The following is a 23,594-nucleotide window of genomic DNA, read 5'->3' on the forward strand; positions in this document are numbered from 1 at the left end:
CCTGCCTCAGTCCAGGCCCTCTACTCCCTCCGCTGATTAATTCCTTTATGCATTTATTTCACAAAGCTCATTGGTTACAGGCTCAGGGCAGGGCCCAGACCAGCCTCAGAGATGAAGAGTCCCTCTCTACCTTCAGGAACTCACAGGGGGAGGTGAAGACACGCGTGGGCCCTGACGACGCGGGCAGGGAGCACAGCAGCTGCCTAACCCAGCCAGAAGCAGAGGCAGGAAGGCAAGGAGGCAGGGCAGCGTTCCGGGGGTGGTTAGCCAGGGGCAAGCAGTTTCCACCAGGTTGGGGTGAGAGGCAAGCGGAAAGAGGAGGGGGTTCCAGGCAGAGCAAACATGTGCAAAGTCCAGAAGCAAGAGAGAGGCTGGTAACTTTGGGGAACTGCAGGTAATGGGGTACGGGCATGGAAGAGGAGACAGGTGAGGTGTGGAAAGGGCTGTCTGAGGAGGGGTCTTCTACACCCATTTCTGGTTGGGAGGTTTCCATGGCTGTGGGTCATGTGGGGACCCCCCACCCTGGAAGCCAAAGAGAAGTCACATGCTTCCTTGCTCCTGACTGTGGAGATCCCTGGGCTTCTGCTGTGGGCAGTATGAGCCCCCCATTCCCTCCCAAAATGCCCATGTCCTAATTCCCAGAATTTTCTATTGCGTCGTTTACATAACAAAAGGGGGCTTCTGCAGACCTGATTAAATTTAAGGCTCCAGAAACGGGCCAATTATCCTGGAGTGCCTGGGCGGGCCCAGTCCAATCCTAGGAGTCCTTAAAAACGAGGAACATTTCCCAGCTGTGGTCAGAGAGAAGCAGCAGTGCAAGGAGAGCCAGAGAAATGTGACGTTGCTGGCTTTGAAGATGGAGGAAGGGGCCGTGAGCCAAGAAATGCAGGCAGCCTCTAGAAGCTGGACAAGACAAGAAAACAGATTGTCCCCTAGAGCCTCCAGATGGAACGCAGCCCTGCTGACACCTTCATGTAACCCAGTGAGACCCTTAACTTCTGACTCACAGAATTGTAAGATGATAAACGGGTGTTGTTTTAAGCCCCCAAGTCTGTTGTAATTTGTTACAGCAGCGGTAGAAAACTAATACTGCCCCACAGCTGTCAGCCACCCTGGCCTTCCAACTCCTTAGGCTCTGAACAGAAGAGTCTCCCCTCGGAGGCTGCTGAAGGGCCTCAGCCCTGTGTCTGATGGAGCCTGCTCTCTGAGGAAGGGCCAGAGTCTGTGCTTAGAGAGGTCCAAGCCCACAGGGAGCCAGGGGGCCCCCTGGCAGGCCTGTGTTTCCTGGCAGAACCTTCTGCCATCAGCCAGCTCAGACCCCTCATTCCTGGCACAAGGCCACTCCACCTGCAGGAGTCTGGATGACCCAGCCTGTCATCTCAGCCACAGTCCAGCTGAGACCACCCTGCCATGTGCATCTTCCTGATACAGCAGTTTCAACATCTCACTGCCCTGCTGCAAGACTCTCTCCAGCTCCCCAGTGCCCAGAGCTGTGACATCCAAACTGGTCCCCAGAATGCTGAGGCCTCTGGGGGCTGGGGGAGACAGTCTGAAAGGCAAGTAAACAGGGATCCAGAATGCCCCCAGCTGCTCTGCTGTCATATACACAAGAGATCACTTCAGCAAAGGGGCTTTAGATAAATAAGAAGTGTGAATGTTTTGGCATGAAGTGAAAAGTCACAAATCAGTGACAAAACTCAGCAGAGTCCCCCCAATCTCACACTCGGCATTAGTGCATCTGTGTCCCCTGGTGTGACTGCTGGAATCACAACTGTCCCCTATACGGGCTGTGAGTTCCATGTGAGTGGGGACCATGCTGATTTTGTTCCCACCTTGAAAGCCCAGAATCAAACAAGGTGATGGGCACTTGTGAATGAATAATTGTATGAATGAGTGAACAAATTACTGAATACTCCCTACCCACCTACCTACCTACCTATACACACACACATACACACACACACACACACACACACACACACACACACACAGTAGCCCCAAATATTCTCCCCAGCCTCTCAGCACACTGTCCATAGCACACACCCAAGAGCTGCACTCTCAGGGGCCCCGCAGCACCCACACTGGAAGTGTTCCAGGGAAGGAGGTAGGGGAGAAGTCACCCATTCCTCTCCACTGCTCAGACCTTGCCCGGCTCAGGACTGGACCTGTCCGAGGTGCTAGCAACACCAACTAGGTGTTGGCCATCAGAAGCCCTGAAAGGGGTATAGGGTTTGGGGGTACCCCCGTCTGTAAGCCTCCCTCAGCTTCCTCTCTGCCCCCTGCTGCCTGCCTGCCTTTGAAGCAACCTCTTGCATGAGTTTGGTCAAGGGTAGGGGATCCAAATGTACTTGCTCAAGCAGAGGGCTGAGGGCGTTTACAATAGAAAGGTCAAGTTGCCCTGAGTACCCACACTGACCCAGCACCCTCCTTGGCAGAGGGACCCCCATGGGCTGAGTTGCTTGGGCCCTCTAAGCCACTGTGAGGAGGGATGGGGCTCCTACCACTGGGGCTCCTACCCTGAGTCTTTCACGCTCCCAGTCCAGAGACACCTACCACCTACTATATACCAGGCACTCTCCCCAGCCCTTGCAAGGTGCCTGCACACAGTAGGCACTCATCTCTTGCCTGCTGCAGCAGCTGCTCCCCAGAAAACTTCCCTGGGCCAGGAAGCTGCATCTGGGCAGCCTGACAACCAGCTCAGCTCAAGCCTTCACACGCATGTGGCCTTCATGCGCCAGCAAGAGGCTCCACGGGCCCAGGAGATACCATCAGTGAGACACTCCAATCTGTGTAGTGCGCAGTGATTCACAGCCCAAGACATCCCTCCCCAGGCTACAGCTGAATTATCAGCCCCACCATCTTCAATTATGAGGCTTTGTCACTCATCTCCAGCCATCAGAAGGAAATGAGTGAGGAGATTAATGTCTTTTTTAAAACTGCTTTCATCCCTTTCCTCCACAGACGCCATTTGCATTTCTAAGAGGAAAGGCTCCCCAACCTCTCCATCATCTTTGATCATCTTGTCTCTCCCAAGGCCTTCCCTGCAGGAAACCCTTCCAGCTGAGGCCTAGATGGGCTCTGGACCAACACCAAGCAGCCCCCTCAGGCAGCTCACCTCTTCTGGGTGCCCCTGAGGAGTTAGGGACAACAAGGCTACAAGACCAGCTGTCCCCAAGCATTTCCCTCAGGGAGTGTGGTATGAATTAAATTGTGTTCCCCAAAAAGATAGCTGAAGCCCTAACCCCCTGGTACCTCAGAATGTGACCTCATGTGGAAATAGGGTCATTGCAGATGTAAATAAGATGAGGTCAAACAGGAGTAGGGTAGGCCCTTGATCCCACATGACTGCTGGCCTTAGAAGAAGAAACATATTCAGATACAGACACTCAAGAAGGACGCCATGTGAAGATGGAATCATAGAAAGGCACCATAAATCTACAAGCCAAGGAATGACAAGGTTGTCACTGGAAGCTAAGAGAATGGCATGGGAAAGGCTCTCCCTCAGAGCCTCTGAAACGAGCCAACTCTGGTGACACCCTGACTTTGGGCTTCTGGCCTCCTGAAGTGTGAGAGAGTATATTTCTGCTGTTTTAAACCACTTTGTCTGAAGTACATTTTTAGGATGGCCCCAGGACACTAATTCCAAGTCCATGGCCACCTGCAACTGCTTCATCTAGGCATCTCCACGCTGGCTCAAGCCAGGGGGCAGGTACTGAGAACTGGGCACAGAGAAGCTCACGATTGGTCTCAAGATGAGACAGGTCCCTTCTCTCACCAACGTGCTCCCAACTACTCAGGTTAACTCGTTAGAGGATTGCTGTCACCAGCTGGGCCCTCTGCCACAATATTAAAATATGTTCCCCAGAGATTTAATGTTGAGTATGTCACTCAGCTGAAAGCTCAGCCTCCTCTGTCCAGACAGTAAGCAAATATAGCCCTAAACAGATAGAAGGTGAGGAAGGCATGGGGTCCTCAGACATGTCCAGGCCACCCCAGGGCTCCAGGTAAATGCCAGAAGGAGTGGGCATCACCTGGGATTTGTGCCATGTTGGACTACACATGAAAGCCATGCCAGTTGACTTGACCATGTTCCATCGGGGCAAGGGCTGCTATACCCTCAAGGCCTAGCAAGGGATTGACAGGCATGAGAAGCTTCATATATGTGTATAAAGGGAATCCATTTCCTGAAGAGGCAAAGGAAAAGGTACTACTGTGCCCTGCATGGCAGGTGGGGTGGGGGGGGGGGAAGAGATGTAAAAACATGTCCAGATATATCACTAAGACAAATTCAGGAAAGTTCTCCACCCTCTGTGGGTATCCCCCACAAGCTATGCATCCATGCAAGGTTGCCAACAGACATCAGCACTAGGATCCACCTGGTATGGGGCTGCCCTTCACCTCCCAGGAGTCAAACATCACCTTGATACCTGGTAAGGAAGAAGCAATAGAGTTTGAGCTTAAGAGCCTGTCTGTCTAGGTTCAAATCCCAGCTCATCGGCTTACTGGCTGTGTGATCCTGAACAAGCAACTTACCCCTCCTGTGCCTCTGTTTCTTCAACTGTAAAACAAGAAGCTAACCACATCAATCTCTTGGGTTGTGGTTGGATCCAATGGGCTAACACATGGGAAGCACTCAGTACAGTGCCTGGCACATGGTTCATGCTTGGTAAGTGTAAGCTGACACTATTCGCTATCATTATCCCATGTCCTTACAACTCCAGGGAATAGATCCTCCCACTGGCTTTGCTGGCATTCACTAATGGCTCTTCTCTGTATGACAACACCCAGCAGCTATTTACAGAGAATTATGCCTCGTGCCAGGAACACACAGGAAAGTTACCAAGGCCCAGTGGGAAAAGTAGACACAACATTCTGAGAAAATGAGATACAAGGCATCATGAGCAGTGAAGAGTGACGTGGAAGGTCATGTGGGTGAAGGCGTATCAGACTAGAAGCCATTTGGGTTCTGAGGGTTGAACAGGAGTTTACCAGCTGAATCTCACCCAGCCTATAGGGGGTGTTCCACAAATAGGTAGTGACTAAATGAGGCAGAGTAGAAGAGGCACATTCCAGCCAAGGGAACTGAGGTTTTCTGGTTGTTCAAGGATAGAGAAGGGATAGACTATGGTTTAGCTAGAACAGGAAGTTTGTGGCCATAAAAGCAGGAAATAGGTTGAGACAAAGACCTTGGGGAAAGGTCTGAATGCCATACTAAGGGTTCTTGGCTTTATTCACAACTCCACAGGGCCAAGTCAGAGGAGGAGTGACAATTAAGAACTGGGTTTAGAAAGATTATTTGACTTGCAAAGCAGGTGACATGGCACTAAAGACAGCAGACCATGGAGGAGGCCATGGTGGCCTGTCTTCCCTCACCAACTGAGCTCTGGTCTCCATTTACCCTTGAACTTTCTTCCTGGTAGAGATGTTCTCAAGTTCACACCGCCAGCGACCCCACATTTGCAGCTATTCTAGTTAAGGACACGGTGTCCACAGCTGTCTGCTATCAGAAGTGGCCAAGACCTTTGGGGAAATGTTCACGTCTCCATGCAAGTCCCCAGCTGACAGATGGAACTGGGCTGAGAGACGAGCTCTTGACATACATTGGAGACCCCTGATGGCAGACTGGCTTCTGGAATTCCAGAGCACTGACTTTTCAAGTACTTAGGGCCTACAGCCCTTTCTTCTCTCAGCCCTCCAAAGGGCCGCTACTCCTCCACTCAGTCCAGGGATCCTGGCTAGTGGATTGCTTCCCCAACACAGGTTGTGATGTTCTGTGTCACGGACACTTGAGAATCCCCCTGAGGCTCTGTGACTTAACCAGCCCGGGTCCCAAGCTGTGCTGTGACTTCACCAGCCTGGCAGAGATGCTGCCAACATTGTGGGCACCACCCTGACCGTCTGCCTGGAGGCTGGGGCCACACTTAGGCAGCTGCCCCAGCAGGCACTAAAATTAGGTGACCCGTCAGACCCAGGACACGGCAATCATGGGCAGGCTGCCAAAGCTGCCCAGAGGGTCATCCCTGCTCAGGACCTGAACCAGGGCAGAACAAGAGCAGCCCAGAGTCCCCTTTTATGCCAGGGAAACTGAGGCCTAGAGAACAGCAGGACCACTCAAGGGGTGGGAACTTGGATTTTTGTTTATTCGCTCGGTAACTGTCCCTAAGGAAAAAAGTAAGACATACTCCTGGAAGAAATTTAAAATATATTCTATGAAGAGATAAGAGAATTTGAAAATCACCATCCCCATCATCTGAGCTAACTTCCACTCACAGTCCAGTGTATTTCCCTCCTTTGTTTTACACAACAGAAAATACACTTTAAAGACAGTCTGTAAAAGATTTTCTCCCTCTATGTAGAATCATTTTTAAAATCATTAAAAATCCTCTTATTTGGCGTCTGGGTGGCTCAGTCAGTTAAGCATCCAACTCTTGATTTCGGCTCAGGTCATGATCTCACAGTTTGCGAGATCAAGCCCCACATCAGGCTCCGTGGGGACAGCACAGAGCCTGCTTGAGATTCTCTCTCTCCCTCTCTCTCTCTCTCTGCCCCTCCTCTGCTCGTGTGTGCAAGAGCACACACTCTCCTTCTCTCTCAAAATAAATAAATAAACATTAAACAAAATTTAATCCTTCATATTAATCCACTTTATGTATAATATTCCATTTTATTAATATGCTATAACTAATGAAATAAAAATCCCCTATCATAGAAGCTGTTTCCCCCTTGTGCTTTTATAAATAACACCGCAGTGAACATCTAGGTACGCAAATCTTTGTCCACATCTATGATGATTTTCTCAGGTTGGATTCCCAGCAGTGGAATGAATGGATCACAAGAGAGGCACATGTTAAGGCCCTTGATTACAGACGGCCTCTTCTTTTCCAAAAAACCACCCCACACATACCTCTGCCAGCTCTGGCCATGGCTCCTTCCATCCACAGTTTCCTCACTCCTGGGATAATTTCTCTCCAAAGGAATTCTCTGTCCATAACACATGCCTGTCTAGCACCTCAGACAAATGCATCTCTTCAGGGCAACGCTTACCCATGGTTCCTTTTCCTAAACTAACCACGGCATCTGGGAGACACAGGAAGAAATCAAGACCCCGGGGCTCAGAGACTCAGAGCTCCTACTCCTGTGTATGTGGACCTTAACTCAGGGGTCAAAGTGAAACCCACTGACCGGGTCCTTCCAGATAGCCCCAAGGACCTCTCCTACCCCAGCTCCCCCGACTTCACACACCCAGGAAATTATTCCCTAGAGTGCTGTCCATCCCCAATAAGCTTCACTGACGACCCAAATCATGATGCCAAACCTAAGCCAGCAACCCATAAAGCAACTTGGCCAAGAATAGAATTGCCTTTTCACTTCCCAGCAGAGAAACTAAACTCCAGGCTCAGTGTAAATAGCCTGTCTCTGGTCCGACGTCAGCCGCGCTGCCGACAAGTTATAGATGGTACTGCCGTATGACCCATCATAAATACAGCCCCTCGGCTAAACAAAGCCGACAGTTTTGTGCCAATAACCTTTGAACCACTCAAGCCCAGTGTCAATTGTATTTGTCTTCAAGCTGCGGTTTACTCTAGACTGTCTGCTAAATCAGGGCTCATCTGCAGAGATAATTCAAATATATTACAGACTCCAGCCTCCTCCCCTTGCTCCCGGGCCTCCCCCACATGGCCTCACAAGGGTCTCACCAAGGCAGCCTGCACTCTGCACACTCCCCTAACCACTCGGCAAGTTTTACCGGGGAAGAACAAGAAACAAGGGGCAAGAGGCAACACTGAGCCCAGGATTATAGCCCCAGCTCTGCCGCCAGCCCTCTGGGACCCCCACCTCAGGAAAGTCACCTGCCCACGTGAAGCCTCTCTTTCCTTCTGAATGAAGGGCAGTGCCTCTTCTCTAGAAACAGGCAGTAACTATTTCTGGAGGACTGTTCACATATCTAATCAGGCCACATGAAGGGATCAGCTGTGGAAAGGTCATGACCCAGGAAGTGCAGAAATGCAGAATGAGCTCCTGGCCCCATGCAAGAGGCGAGCTCCGCTCCAGCAGACAGCAACACCCTCCAAGTCCTGCTGGGCTGAGGAGCAACCAATGTGGAAACACACTCATCTGACTGGGAGGGGCTGGGGGGAGGGGGTTCTAGATATAATACAGATAGAACATGTTATAATACACAGATACCTTTTAACAGAAAGGGGTAAAACAGGAAGCCACTGTTGTCAAGCCAGGTGCAATTTCTCTGGCCACTGTAGACTGAGCTAATTTGTGCAATTAGCATTTCCTGCTGCCCACCAAGCCCTGGGCTGCTGCCAGGGAGATAGGGACTCCGACAAGGTTCACACTCCCGTAGCCGGGGGCCCTTCCCACCCCCACCCACGCACCTTCCAAATCTCGGGCTCTCTCAGCCATGACCCAGAATGCTCAGTGCCTCTGACCGTTTGGGGAGCTCTGCCCAACCACATCCACAAGCCTCCCAGCTGGAAGGAACCCAAACACCCCCCAGAGAAGAAGGGGGAAAGGCCCAGGAAACTACCCACTCTGCTTCATTCGTGGCTCTGCAGCTGTGGGCCTGATAAGCCAAGAGGCTAGAATTGGAAGGCTGGGGGGTTGAGGGCTGTGTTTAAGTGACGTCTTGAAAGTGAGGATCAGTTCAACAAGCAAAGCTCTTAAGGAGCTGAAGGGGCAAAGAGAGAACACAGCTATGTCATGGTCACGAGAGCCCCCCTCTCCCCAGGTAAGCCGGCCACCCAGCACCCGCAAGCACCATTTTCCGCTATCTGTAAAATGAGAATAACAGTCTCTGCCTGAAGAGTCACTGCGGAGATCAGACAACATGGGGGTACATGGAAGTCTTTCCCATCCTGAGACAGGCTCCAGAAGGAGAAGGGATGACTGCTGTTAGGGTTATAAGTCCACATTCTGTTCCTGGCTCCACCTCTCACTTGCCCCCCCCCCCCCCCCCGCCCACCGCCATCCCTGGGCTCCGTGGAATCAGGAGAGACTTGTATAAGGCCGTCTCTTGAGCCCTTTCGGTTCTGATGCCATAGGAGTCACTCTGTGACATGGGTCAAGCCCTGAGGCCAGCCCAGGGCAGGGAGCTCCCTCCCAGAGGCCAGCTCAACCCCCTCCCCCATCAATGGGATGGCCCTCGGGGTGGAGGGAAGGTTGACAGGACCAGGACAAAGACGTCATCCTCACTCACCTTTGGGAGCCTTACCCCTGTCTGGAGATGGCAGGACCTTTCTGACTTCCACTTCTCACCTCTGCGGGCACCTGGGAGAAGGGAGTGCCTGCACCATCTCTGTGCCTGAAGGAACAGAAAGAGCAAAGCAGCGGCCCCTGGGCTGAGAGGGGAAGGCAGAAGACATTCATAAATGACCCTCTTAGCTGTTTACGAGACACCTTCTGAGAGAAAGCAGAGGAGGAGAAATAAACTTGAAGTAGGAGAGCTGGCTGGTGTCTGAGATGTGCTTTGATAAGCCAGCTGCGCCAGTATTTCTTCTCCGTTTTTATGGCCACCTTTACAGCCCTGTGTTTGGGGCTCTTTATCAGGAGCCGGAAGGAGAGAGTGAGCAAGATCCAAGGCGAAGAGCTTTCCCCAGCAACTCCACGAGCAGATACCACCTCATCTGGAGATCAAGATAACCCCAGCTTCCCTCCCAATCCAGGCGGCTGTGCCCCAGACACCCTGATCTGGGCTGGATAGGAATTCCTGAGCACGGCAGTAAATTTGCAGAGCCAGGCCCTCCTGGCAGTCCTGACTGGGCTGCAGCCACACGAAAATGGGGCTAGGGCTGGGACGAAGGTTCTCCTGAGACCAGTTAAGCAACCCCCATCAGGCCCCTCTGGATCCCTTGTCGCAAAACCCACTGAGTCTCAGGGCTCCTCCCCAGATGTGCTCCCCGTTGTGCCTGGGACATGACAGCCTCCCAAGGGTCACACCAAGGCTAGGGCTGGGACTGTGCCATCCTCAGCCTCCCGAACTTGTCAGGATTATGTAATGATGAAAAAAATGGGGACTGGGGAGCTCTCCCATCAAGCAACCTAGGTCTGTCTGAATCCCAGCTCCTTCCCTTGCTTTCTAGGGCAGTAACTCATTCCGGCCTTAGTTTTTTCATCTGTAAAATGGCCCATGCAAACAGTCCCTAACCTTGCAAAATAGGACACACTGAAGGGACTCAAAAGATAGCAGCAGTCTTCATATTAGGTGACTGGGTCTCCCACCAGCAAAAGTAGCCAAGATGCCAGTGTTCACTGCTTACTTTCCCAGACTGGCCATGCCCCGGAAGCCTGAAGCCTTCATATCAGCCTCACCTGAATGATGGTGGCCCTGTTCCCCACCAATGTGGCATAACTTACTGAGCTCCTAACATGGGCCACTGTGCTTGGGGGTAAGGGACAGTGTTATAGAAATGGAAAAAAGCATAGCCCAACCCCTAAGGAGTCCAGAGGCTGAAGCCAAAACTAAACCTACAAATACAGGATACGCTAAGAGCAAAACTCCGGGATTGTGCAAAGAGAGCAGGATAGTAGACACAAGCACGGCCGGGTTGGGTCTGAGAGAGTGAGTAGGAGTTTACCAAAAGAAAGAGGAGAAGGAAGCCATTGCCTGCAGTTAATGGCTGGTACTGGGTAGCTGACGAGCCCCCTGGAGGGGAGGCAGAGACAGCTGGGCACAGGCAGCAGGGGCTGAGAGAGGATGGTGGCCGGCATCCAATTAGCAAGAGCCGCTGCTGCAGGCTGGGCAGCCCCAGCCTGATGCTGAATGTGCCGCATGCGGGATCCAGGTCAAGTGAAGGGTGCAGGGCAAGGTGGTGACATCAGTTTACGGTGCTCCGGGGGAACTTCTCTTGGATCACAGTGGAGGACAGCAGGTCGGGGAGGGTCAGGGAAGATCTGACAAGCAGGCAGCTGCAGCTGGGGGAATGACCTGCAATCTGGCTCATGGAAGCTGCATGGGGTGTCAACTATGCGAGGCCAGAGAGCCTGCACTTCAGGAAATCCACGTGGCCAGACAATTGCTCCCACAGCTGGCACTTTCTCAAGGACCTGTTCCTCGAGGGCAACCAAGAGGCCAGAGCTAGGCCCCCAGAATTCAGCCCTGAGAGCTCCAGAGCTCCCAGGGGCCATAGCGGGCTCTGACACCTGCCTCCTTGGGCCTGGACACAGACACATGCCGCCGAGCAACCTGGGCACCTAGAGGTGCACACACCCATGTATGCCTCTCCTCTGCTGGATGACACCCAAGCACCTGCTCTTGAGGTATGTGTGGAGGTACAATGACAAACCTTCTCCTCCCTGCTCCTCTCCAAGCCCAGCTCAGCCCAGCTGCCCCCCAGTCCCCTTAGATGGCACTTGTAGCCACCCAGGATCTGTGAGTCCCACCAGCCACACCCCTGGATGGGCTCCAGCCCAGGTGAGGCCTCCCTCTAGCTTCTTACGCCAATGATCGTCCATCCCTCCTTCTATCTCCCTGGCCCTCGCCCTCCTTCTTTTCCAAGGGCCCCCTACCAGCTCCTACGGTGCTCTGTGGAGAGATGCCCTCTGCCCCAAACAGGACCCCAAACTGGCTTTTTAGCATTTTATTTTAAAATAGTATAGGTTCCGGGAGCCTGGGTGGCTCAGTTGATTAAGCGTCTGACTCTTGATTTTGACTCATGTCATATCTCACAGTTCGTGGGATCAAGCCCTATATCCTCGCTGATCGTGCAGAGCCTGTTTGGGATTCCCTCGTGCTGTCTCTCTCTCTCTCTCTCTCTCAAAACTAAATAAAATTTTAAAATAATAAAATAACACAGACTCACAGGAAGTTGCCAACATGGTACAGACAGGCCTGTGGGCCTTTCCCCCCAAGTCTCCCAATGGCTACATCTCACATCACTAGTACATCACCAGACCCAGAAAGCCAACATTGCTATAAAGGGTGTGTAGCATCCTGTCATTTCATCACATGTAGAGACTCATGGGATCACCACCAAAATCAAGATACTAAGCTGTTCCATCAACCTGATCTTTGCTGTGGCCTTTTTTCTTAAGTACATACAATAAAACTACCCCTCCCCCCACACTCGCGCGTACACACACACACACACACACACACACACACCAAAAGCAAATCAGGATGAGGACTAGAGACTGAGCTCAAGAGATTTAGCATCACAGACACTGGTCAAATCTCCACACCTGAACAAAGAGGTAGGCACCTTGCTTCCCTCCTCCCACCCTCCTACCCCCCAGCCCCACCCCAGCCCCAGCAGAGAGTGATGAGCAGACAGGGGGGAACCCAGAAGACACATGGACCCAGAACCCAGCCCCACAAAAGCCAGGGCCCTGCATCTCTCTATCCCGCCAACAGGGTGCGCAACTAGGCTTCCAGGTGGCCTCTGCCCCTTTTCCTGAAGCAGTGAGTAGCCTACCTCCTGCCCAAGTCCTTTCCTGCCCTTCCTTGAAGGTTGAAGGGGGCTTCTCCATGGCCTCGCCAATGACACAGATGGACCCCATCCAAGTGGGAGCCCCATAAGGTTGCTGAATGAAAGAGAGTATATGACGGTGACTGAGTCCCTTCCCCCCTTAGGTCCTGAGGCCCCCAGCCCCACCCCCAAAGTGAGGTGCACAGTCAGGGAAGCTTAGACAGTAACTCCAGGTGGGCCCAGGGAAAGTTCAGCACCAAGACTTTGTCTACCAGGCCTGCTGCCCACCCCTCCCCTTCCTAGGGACCCCTGGATCAGGCTCCTTGGAGAATAGTGGGTACGGGGGAACAGAATCAATGGGCAAGCATGGGAAGTCAGAGAAAGGCCCTAGACGCTCAGGCCAGGTCCCTGGTGTGGGGTCTGGGGATTCAGAGCCTGGGGCTCTGGGCCACCTCTACTGAGAAAGAGAGGAGCCTGGCCCAGGGAAACAGGCCAGATCATCTGAGTGAAGGTAGCAACCAGGCTTCCCCAATTTTGGGACCTTCTTCCCCAGCCCAGAGAGGAGAGCCAGGGGCCCTCTGCAGTCCACCTCTGGCCTCTCGCTCCAGACCTGCCTCACCTGCCTCTTGCCCCCTCCCCACCATCCTAGAGCAGAGCCCTGCTCAGAGCACTTCTCAGCTCAGTTACCCTCCAGGGCTCCCCATTTCCTCAGGGGATCCTTTGTCCTGGCCTAGCTCCCATCCCACCCCCATCATCCTCTGGGTTTGGTCACACTGAACCAAACTAATTTACAGATTCCCACACAGCCCTCATATTTCCCATGTGCATGTGTCCACCTATCCCACACGGCCTCCCCATCTGCTCTGGAGAAAATCTTGCCTCTTCCATTCCCCAGGCCTGCTGACCTTCACCTGATACCCACAGTAAGCCAAGGGTTGGAGGTTAGCCAAAGATAAGGATCTCATATTGAGCTGAGGAAACTGAGGCCCAAGTAGGGTATCTTGCCCTCCACCCTCCACCTCTCCTGTTCTGCCCTGCTCCTTGAAAAAATGGGTGGCCATATCCGCCTGGACTGTGGACAGATAGAGGGAGGTCACCTTGTACCCTTCCAGAGTGGTGAGGGGGTTGTATCCCTTCAGCCTGGGTACATCCAGGTGTCACAATCTCCCAGGGTCTAATGCCAGACCGGCTCTGTCTCGGAAGTATTGCCACTGTTGACTATAACCAAACTTCCTGGTTCGTAGAGGGAGGGGACGTTGGGATGTGCAGGCCACACTGACCTCCCAGCAGGTGACCCAGCACCCAAGGGTTCCCATAGAGATGTGGCTCAAGGGTCAGGAAGCTGCCACTCGCGTGGTCCAGGCGGTGGCCAGCAGGCCCAGAGCTCTGGGAGAGGACGCGGGAATCCTTCAGCAGAGGACACAAGCATAGGACAAGTTCCCATGGAGCCTTCAGGCCAGGCTGCTTCTCCTTCCTCACTATTTATGGCCCTTTGCAGGCTGCTCTCCTCTTTGTTCTGCCAAACAAGCTCACTCCTGACTTCCAAGTCAGCCAGGGACTTGGCAAACATTTGTCAAGACTCGTCCCCTCACTGTGTGTTTGTCTACTCGGCAGAGATCTGGGCTCTGTGCACAGACAAGCTTTGCCCCTAAGGCTCAGAGGGAGCCCAATCCTCTGGGGTTCCACCTGCAGGTACAGCAGGGGGGTGTCCCTCCATCCACCAAAAGTCCAGCCTCCCTCCACCTTGTCTGAAATGCCACCCTGTCCTCAATGTCACGCATTCTCCCCCAGGGCAAAGCTCACATGCAGGCCCTGTCCATGGGACAGTCACACCTAAGTGGCAGTGAGTTTGAGGTGTCTGGAGAGGGGAGGAAGGGCCCTGTGGTGGGGGTGCCGAGTATGAGCTAGAACCCAACCGAAGGACAGGGGAGGGATCGTAGGAGCAGCCACAACTGGCTCACCGCCCCCACCCCCAGCTCTCCCTCTATGTGTCCTGAACTCCTCAGGATGGTGCTGCTCAGACAGCCAAGGTCAATGTGCCCTGACCAATGCTGCCAGATGGGCAGACAGCCCCCAGAAAGGCGGGTACTCTGCAGAAAAGCCAGACTTGGAATTCACGGTCACTGTCAAGGGAGCAGAGGGAGGCTTGTGCCAGATGGGGGTCCCAGAGGGCGGAGATGTTCTGAGGGAAGTGAGTCTCTGGGCCTCAGTTTCCCTGTATTCACAGCGGAAACAAAGATGGGAGGGAGCTCACCCACCTGGGGGCACACGGGTAGCTGCCTCAGACCCCACAGCACAGGGCAGGGCAGAGGGAGAGGCTGGGCGGGCAGAGTCCAGAGGCCGAGGCAGATCCCCTTCCCTTCTCCAGGCTTGCACTTGTTCAATCTTTATAGATGGAAATAGGGCCTGTTTTACAGATTTGCTCTGAGAGACGATGTTGCTAATGCACAGGAATGTATCAGCAAAGGCCTGGCACACACCAGGCGCTTAATCCATCCATGGAGGCTGGTGGTAGTGTCACTGTGATTCGTGATCTTGGGCAAATCACTGAACCTCTCCTAGCTCTCCTCCCCCTCATCTGTAAAACGGGCTGACAGCTATCTGTGATGAGGAAATGACCCGATATGAAGAGCCCCGCGTGGACCTAGCATACAGTTGATGCTCAAAAACATTAGCCCCTCTGTACACATCCAATAGGTATTTAATAGATGCTTGGGATGAAGCACAAATGGCTATTAGGAAACTGAAAAGGAACAAGGAATAGCAGGTCCATGGGGGTCTTGCCATCAGGGTTCAAGAGGGAGCTTCTTGGCCACCCCCTGGGTCCAGGAGGCTAGGACTGGACAGCCCCGTGGAGAGGCTCCTTACCCTTCTGCTTGCAAACTGTGGTCCAGGGAGCCCTGGGGCTCCTCAGGGGAGCCTCAGCCCTGGAGCTCCTCCTCATCAGGCTCCTCCAGATGGGGATACAGGAGGAGGGCACACGAGCCCACACGTATACCCACCCTCAGCCAGGGCACTGCTACATTTATCTACCTAGGAGTCCTGGTAAAGTTGCATTTGCGAATGTGCCCAGCTGCTACAACTAATCTAAATTCTTGTTACTCACATGAAGACAATAAAGCCCAGAGAGGCCCATAGGCAATGAACCCAGCACCCTGGAGCTGTGGGGCTCTTGGTGGTGCCTCTTCAGGCTACCGTCACGGCAGCAGAGCAGGTGGATATGAGTTGTGCCCATCGTCAGATGCATAAGAACATCCACACTGAGCCTGCCCTTCGCTAGTTTTGTCATTACCCTGCCCCACCCCAGCCCCACGGCAAACTCCTGCTACCCCACAGCTCAGTGGGAGGGTCACTTCCTCCAGAAAAAATCTGCTGTGATCCCTGGGTTAGGTTTGCTGCCCCTGTTCGGGCTCCGAAGGCTCCTAACCTGCCCTACTTGTAGGATACTTCTTAGGATTGGATCATCTTTAGATCCAGTGCCTCATGAAGGATTGCACTGGCACTGTCCATTACCCCTGTGTCCCTCAGTGCCAGGACATAGGGCAGTGCTTAAATACTGTCTGTTGAAGGAAGGAATGAACTATGGCCCCCACTGTCCTCATCTATGAAATGGGTGAATACCACCTCCCAGGATAAAGAAAATGAACCATGTACTGTGCCTGGCAAATCAAGGGCTCATAAAGACAGAGGCCCTGGTGTCCTGGGCAGATTCTAAGGGCAGGAATCCAGGCAGCCATTACCCACCAGTTTCCTTTGCTACAGAAGAGCCTCACCTCCAGGAGCAAAGGCCTGGGCTGGGCATAGAATCCCTCCCCAAGACTCCAGGGCACCTCATCGATCAGAGGTGCCTGCCAGACCAGCACTCCTCTTCTGAGCACTACTTATTTAGAATTTACAGAGAAGGGAAAACACAAAGTACTTCAAAGCACTCTACAAAGGAGAAGGGCCATGAAGCCCTGGGCACCCAGTAGGGAAGGGACTCCCTTAGCTGGCCCTGAACTGACACCAGCACGTACACAAGGGCCTCCCTATACCTCACAGCCCAGCGAGGTAGGAACTCAGTATCCCCCACAGAAAGGCTGAGAAAGTGCGACTCACAATGCTAAGGGGCAGAACTGGGATTCCCAGGCTGACTCTAAATGAGCCTTGAGTGCCAGGAAGAATCTAGGCCAGACATGAACACGCAGAATATCTCGAGTCCCCAAGTTCTTTCCTGCTTGGCCCTGGTAGTGAAACTGGAATGGGGGGGGGCATAGTTTGGAGTGAGGCATTAGAGGTACAGGTCCCCAAACCACCCTCCCCACCCTGCACAAACACACACTCCCGTCTCCCCTCGGAGCAGTCAGCCTGCGGAGCCCAGGGACAGTTGCTCTGCAGCAACCAGTTCTTTGCACCCAGGGTTGCCCAGCTGAGGGGGAACAGCCCCACAACACTGAGAAACATCAATATTTCATGGGCAGCTCCTCCTGGCCTCCAATCATGTTTTCAATTGTCATGAAACAATTCAGAATTTCCAACTCAGGGCTAATAGGCTGCCATCAGCCAGTCAGCCAAAGCAGGCAGGGGTAATTATTTTAAAAGCTTCCGACAGTGCTGTGCCCTGAGCTGGCTCCCCAGATCGTCTGTCTGCAGTAGTGGCTGCGCCCCTTCAGGCCCTGGGCACCCTGTCTCCCCGTGCAGCAAGCAGACATCTGGAGGGCTGCCGAGGCCCCAACCACAAAGCCTGTGAGGATGGGACGGACAGACCAGGCCTGCAGAGGGTGATGTGAGGGGTCTAAGGGAAGGCTCCAGGCAGGCAGGGGTCATAACTTCTCACCTTTACAGCTCTCAGGCCAAACCGTGGCCTCCTGTGCCATGGTAGATGGATGGACTGACAGACACGTAAAAGGATGGACAGAGTGGCTGAGTGATGATGCCGAATTAATCTGCTCTTATCTCATCTCATACCTATCCTCCACTCTCCAAGCTCAGTGATCTTTGTAAAATATAAATCTGACCAGATCTCCCGCTGTTTAAACCTGCCGTCTATTCCTCTTTGCCTTCGGGATAGCGTCCCACCCTCTTAGCAAGGATTATGAAGCCCTGCGGTGTCTGGTTCCTACTTAATTCTCCAGCTTCCTCTTCCTCCATTCAATGCCTTCCCACTTTAGTGCTGTTCCAGTGAGAAATGGGGAGTGGAAAAACTGTTCCAGGCAATCTCAAGGCCTGTATGTCACTCAAGGCCCTTCAACATCAGGCTATAGTTTTCCTTTCCAGCACTGTGCTCCAAACATGGTTATGGGTTGGTATGTCTGCCTCCTTGGCTCAGCCCAAACAAGCAGGAGCCATTCATCTCTGTACCTCTGCAATCACAGGCACAGAATACTTGCTCTCTAAACTTGCTGACCTGATAGAAGCCAGTCCAGGAAGGTCCCAAGGTCAGGGCTCTTTCCACTACTCCATGCAGATGCCGGGAGGTCTGCAATGAAAGAAAATACTTAAGATGTCCCAATGGTTTCTATTTTTGCTTTGGCTGCCAGGATGCTCAGAGTACAATATAATTATGTTCAAATAAATCAATATCATACCTAAACGTAGGGGTTCCCCTCTATCTTACCTGATTGTAGGGATTCCTCTCTGCCTTTGGAGCCTCTAATTCTCTCCTCACAGATGAAAAAGAGTATAAATAGGTCCCTCCTTTGCTCTGCATATCCATCCTTATATAAGGGTCAATAGACTCTAAGCTCCCCCTCAGACTTTCTGGTAGCCCTCCAACTCTTTCTACAGATGAGTGCAGGAACAATCCTGACGGACTTCAAACTCTCCCAACAGAACCAATGCCTCCCTATCACATTGCAGTGGACACCCTACCAACACCACGAGCACCCCTCTGAGAACCTTCACAGGGCAGGGACCTCTTTGAAAACCAACCCATTCCCTGCCACAAGGAGCTCAGAGAACTTGTTCCAGGACAGCAGCCAGTATTCTTGGGGTAGAGTGGTGAGTATTCCTTAAAACGGTGGAGCTCCCCCTCCCACCCTCCTGGGGTGGAGACTGTGACCCTAGCCTGGCCAACCACAGCCTTGAGCCACTCTACCCCACAAAGTAATTGGTTCAGCTGTGGGCATGTGAGCTGCATCCAGCCAATCAGCACAATCAAATCCCTTTGCCCACCCTAGGGAGGGTCCTATGCTTGGCAAGAGAGACTCAGCCCTGCTCTTAAGGAGCTTAGGACCCTGGTAGGGGCAACAGGTTTTAATCAAGCATTACACAAATGTTGATACCAATACTATTGCAATAAGAGCAATAAAGAGAAAGGACACTCTCCCTACTTTTCCTGGATATTAAGATAATAAACTGCTTGAAGAATATGTATCCCTTTCTGCATAAATGGGGCTGAAGACATTTGCCCATTGTGTTTAACATGAACCCGTGTGACAAATTCATGTCAGAGTTTCATGCTATGGAAAAAACTTTTGTTTAGAGGAAGTATATCAGTTTGGAAGGAAAAACAAAGCAAATGCACCAGCAGTTCTGCTGATCTTTTTTGGGTAGGTACCAGGAAAGCTCAAAGCGAACGTGATACTCAGGTACAAAGACTGTGTAAGTACTATAAGAACAGAAGTAATTCTGTTCTCCCTTGATCCAGCTCCAACCTTCCTCTCTCTGACTGCCTGATCCCTCTGCCTCCAAAGTGGAAAGTATGTGCCCCCAAGATGTCACAACCTAAAGGGAAATTGTGGAAAATTCTTTGTGGAGAAAGTGAAAATAAGATCATAACAAAAGGGTTTCACCCCACCCCAGTTCACCAAGAACTTTGAGGACTTCAGGCCCCAGTCCCGCCCCATTTACCTGCCTAGTTTCCCTGGTCTGAGACTTCCTAGATGGCAAGCGGGGTATGAGGGGCAGGTCTACTAAATCAGAGAAGGAGCCTTCTTCTGCCTGACTGAAACAACAAGACCGCAAAGAAGGAAACAAAAATGAGCAAAGCATCTTAAGGAGAAAAGCAACATGCCAGGTTTCACCATGAACATCCAGCCCAGCTGCCCATCCCCACACAGGGCGACAGTCCTCCCCATCATCTCACAGATTGCTCAATGAAATGAAAACGCTTCTTATTCCCACTTCACAGGTAAGAAAGCTGAAGCTAGAAGAGGTTATATCATTTGCCCAAGGCCACATGACTGGTAAAAGATGCAGACAAGATTCTTCCTCTGGCCCTCAGGTCGCAGGGGCAGCTCTATGGTACCACAGGGTCTGCCTGGAAACAAGGGCATACGGAGAATCACACTCGCGCGCCCAGTGGTTGCTGGAGAAGAAAACCTGGAAAACAGCTGATGTGCAGGGGTAAGAAGGTCTGAAATCCCAGGGCAGGTGCCAGAGTGTAAGCGCCCCTCCCACCCCTGCCCACCCAGCTAGGTGACTGTTGCACCCTCCATGCAGAGTAAAGGCCCGGCAGTTGCATTTATGGCCACGATGCAGGGACACCTTGGGTGTGTGGGGAGGCTGCCTGAGACAAGGTGGGAAGTGTCTCCGCTTAGCAGCCTCTGGGGCCAAATCTGCCAGCAAACCAGTTTCACACATAAAACAGCCAATATCGTGGCAGTGGAGAAGCAGAAGCTAGAATTCCCAAAGTCCATCGTCCAAGCTGGGAGACTGCATTTCTGCCAGGCCACCCCCAGGTCATGGTCTGAAATCCTGCACACAGGGGACTTAGCTCTTAACCCTTATGACCCTGTGTGCACCAGAACCATACACAGCCACCAGAGAGGTATTCCTTCTGTTGACAGTCGAGGGGAGACTTGGAATCCCCAAACAGCAAGACAGGGCACAGAGGCTACTTCTCGGGGCCTGAGCGTGAGGCATCTGCGAGCTTGGGTCGGGTAGGCTTTGGGAGTTGGGAAGGGTTCCTGTCTCTGCATTTCCCTGACCAGGTGGCCCTGGAGATTGCGGGCAAGCAGAGCGTCAGAGCAAGCGGGCACGGGGCCGTGGCCTCTCCGGCGGCAGCTGTCGGCTAGAACCAGGCAGGGAGGCGCCGCCGATGACGGCACCTCATGAAACATAGATGCGGGCCGCCGCACTGCCATCTCCCGGCACCTTGAGCCAAGGCGGCAGCGCCAGAGCCCGGTGGCCGTCTACAGACAGGCTCAGTGACTCCTGTCCCCGGGGTGGTTGCCTGATGTACTGATCCGCCCGACCCCCTGTCCCTACCACCACGGCCTGGCAGCAGCAGGCTCAGACCGGGGGCTTGGGAAAGGCAGGAGCCTGGTCGGCCAATTGGTTTCCCCACAAGGCTTTGTGAGGGGTTATCTGTCCGTGGGCAACACGGGTGGGACCCAGTTCCCGTTAGTCCTGTCCATCTCCCCTGAAAAGGCGAACGGGGCCATATGGATGGAGTCTTCCCCTGTGCAAGGGCCGAACAGGGCTATCGCTGGAGGGTGTGCAGGCGAGGGGCTGAACAAGTGGCCGCAGAACTGTCTGTGCTCCATAGGGTTGGTCTACTCTTTGCTCATCAGCCCAGCCCCCGGAGGAGGAGAAGTGGGGAGGGGTGGGGGGTGGGGGGGGTATCCTCCAAGCAGGGCAGGGGTCAGCGTTTGCCCCTCCCCAGAAACTCTGGGGTCTGTCCTCAAACCTCCTTGGCTGCCAAAATCTGCGCTGCGGACATTCCCTGCCAAAATGCAAGACCAGCTTCCTCCCGAAGGCTGAGCAGAAAGGGGAAAGGTCGAATCTTAAAACTGGCGTCAGGCAGGACGGGGGGAAACTCTGACCAGGGCCCGTCTAAGCCGAGGTCGGGCTGGACCCCTCGTGTGCCAGGTGGGAAAGAGCGCAGAGGCCAGGCCGGTACCCTCAGCGGCTTCGTCCGCATGCGGCCAGGTCCCCCTTCCGCGCTAGCAGTCCCGGGGCGCGCTCCCCGGCCTCGGACCCCGGCGGCGAGCCGCGCGGACCCCTGCCTGCGACCCGAGGGAGGCCCGGACCCCTAGCCGGCAGGACTGCGCGCCGCCCCTCCCCGTTGGTCCAGGCGAGCGCCTCGCTTCCCCTCCCCCCTTCCCGCCTCCCCGGCCCGTGTCCCCGCCTTCCCCGCGGGCGACGGGCGGCGGCGGCGGCGGTGGCGGGAGGAGCGGGCCGGGCCGAGGCAGCCCCGACCTTGCGCGCTGCGATGTAGCGAACCAGCGAGGACCGAAGCTGCGCGCACAGCCGGAGACACAGCTGGAACCAGGGCCCCAGCCGAAGTCGAAACCTCAGTCAGAGTCCGTGGCGAGCGAGCCCGGAGCCGACGAGCCGAGTACGCAGCGCAACCCGCGTGGGGTAAGAGTCACTGGGCTAGGAGCGCTGGGTCTCCGCGGTGTTGGGGCGCAGGGAGGCGGTGGCGGATTCCGCACTGTTTGCTCCAGGCGTTTGTGAGGTCCAGCCGGTGGCGCGCAACTGAGCGCATCCCGGGAAAGGCCAGGCGCCATCGAGGCAGCACGAGGAGCTCGTTCCTGCGCCCAGCGCGCAGTCCCAGCTGCCGTCGCCAGGCGCTACCTTGCCTACCTGGTGAGCCCACCCCACGCTTCGGCCCCGGGCACCCCAAGAGGGCAGCAGCCCCGGGGACGCGAGTCCCAGCCCTGCGAAGGGCATAGCTCCCCACGCCCTTCGCAACCTTTCGTGGCGGCGCAGGTCGCTGGGGAACTCCAGGACACTGGGCAGCCGAAAGGGCCGCCCGCTGTCCCGGCTGCGCCCCGGAATGGGGGCCCCAGAACGAGCGAAAGCGCGGGCCCCTCTGCACGCCCGGGGACTGCAGCCGCAGCTTCGTGTCAAGAGGGTATTTTTTCTAAACAATACCGCTTCATTCGTTCGTTCGTTGGTTCCTTCGGGCAGCTATGCCGCAGAAAAGCAAAAGACATCGGCCGGAGCCCCGGCTCTCTTCGCCGAGGACCCCGACGTTTCGCCGCCCGTGCTCGGAGGCGCCCCCAGCCCACGGCGGCCTGCCCTCGCCCGCACGGGTCGGGCTTTTCCTTACCCAGAGAGGAACCCCAAATGCTCTTCGCAAAATCCAATAAAGACATTCCCGCGGCTTCTCCGGGGTTTGATTGTTGACGCAGGCTTCCCGGGCACACAGCCGCTTCTCTAGAACCGGGTCTCGGAATTCTGAAATTGACCAGCCTCCCAAATCTGAGCCGTTTCGGCGGTAGTAAAGCGATGGCCCCGAGACCGGAATCGCAGAAAAGGGAACCCGAGGCTGGAATCCTGGTTCCAAGGTTTCCCGATTTAGGAATTCCCTGAATCTAAAAATATTTGAGCCCACTTTACTGAGAAACTAAGGCTTGGGTGTCCCGTTGGCACCCCAGGGGCCTCTGACAGCGATCGAGGCTAGAGCAAGGCCAGGTTGCTGTCCACTTGGCCAAAGACACGGTTCTAGAGCAGCAGGGGCGACACGGGAGGGGGCTTGCTGGCTCCCTCCCCTTTCTTCAGCTCTGCTCGGAAAAGGAAAAGACGTGGACGGGGGGCATGGAGACCTGGCTGCCAGGACTCAAGAAGGTAGAGACAGAATTTGTTGCTCTTCCAGCCAGGTTCAGAGTGTGCTTTTCTCGGAAAAGCCACTCCTGGGAAGCTGTGGTAACAGCATAAGCTGACCCTAGGCTCCCCCAGTTGTGTGACCAGTCTCTGCCACTTGCCCAGCCTTCTCTTCTCCTCCGCTCAGCTATTCTCAGGAAGCAGAGAACGACCAGTGAGCGGACTCGGGTGAGCCATGAGGCCAGCCCTGCCAGCTGCTGACAAAGTTCCGAGTTGCATGCTCCCTGAAGCACCCCACTCGGCCATCCTGCCTGAGTACATCCCAGGTCTCCCACCAGGACAGGCTGGGGAACCCCAAATAACAGGAAGGCTGAGGCTGGGGTCCTTGGAAGCCTAAAGAATCCGGTGAGATGGTTCCCAGCCCCTACCTGAGCACCCCTTTCCCCCCTCACCCAGTAATTGCTTATATTCAAAGAAGCAAGAGCTTTTATTGGAGGGGGGGAGTAAAACAGACAGAAGGAGGTAGGTGGTCCCAGATGCACTTCCAAAACTGGGTTTTCTAGTTTGAACTTCTCCACGGCCTAAGAGGCTTAGGGTTGGAATGTCCCAGAGAGTCATGGATGGCCTCGAGGGCAAGCCACGGCACATTCCTTCCCTTTTCCTAAAATCCCTTGATTCTGGTGCAGAGATTAGGGCAGCGTACCC

The 23,594-nt window shown here is 54.1% G+C and overlaps 1 protein-coding gene across 1 annotated transcript; it reads left to right on the top strand.

Annotated features, from left to right (window-relative positions):
• The first annotated feature begins 410 nt into the window (after window positions 1-410).
• On the top strand, window positions 411-22,453 carry LOC109250801 (basic proline-rich protein-like). The gene is made up of 8 exons (XM_019421922.2): window positions 411-426; window positions 2,635-2,771; window positions 11,176-11,268; window positions 12,458-12,511; window positions 14,208-14,313; window positions 14,423-14,607; window positions 21,288-21,701; window positions 21,788-22,453. Exons 1-8 carry the CDS (start codon window positions 411-413, stop codon window positions 22,013-22,015), a joined length of 1,233 nt encoding a protein of 410 aa, XP_019277467.1. The 3' UTR covers window positions 22,016-22,453.
• The last annotated feature ends 1,141 nt before the right edge of the window (window positions 22,454-23,594 follow it).

This window comes from Panthera pardus, unplaced genomic scaffold, assembly GCF_024362965.1.
Source record: "Panthera pardus isolate Hobbes unplaced genomic scaffold, ASM2436296v1 HiC_scaffold_2, whole genome shotgun sequence".
Taxonomy (NCBI): Eukaryota; Metazoa; Chordata; class Mammalia; order Carnivora; family Felidae; genus Panthera; species Panthera pardus.

What these genes read in the sequence shown, in the direction of transcription:
- LOC109250801 (XM_019421922.2), top strand. An exon ending in CCCAAGCACCTGCTCTTGAG is followed by an intron (nt 11,269 to 12,457) that starts GTATGTGTGGAG and finishes CCTTCCTTGAAG; the next exon opens with GTTGAAGGGGGCTTCTCCAT. An exon ending in CGCAGCGCAACCCGCGTGGG is followed by an intron (nt 21,702 to 21,787) that starts GTAAGAGTCACT and finishes TGTTTGCTCCAG; the next exon opens with GCGTTTGTGAGGTCCAGCCG.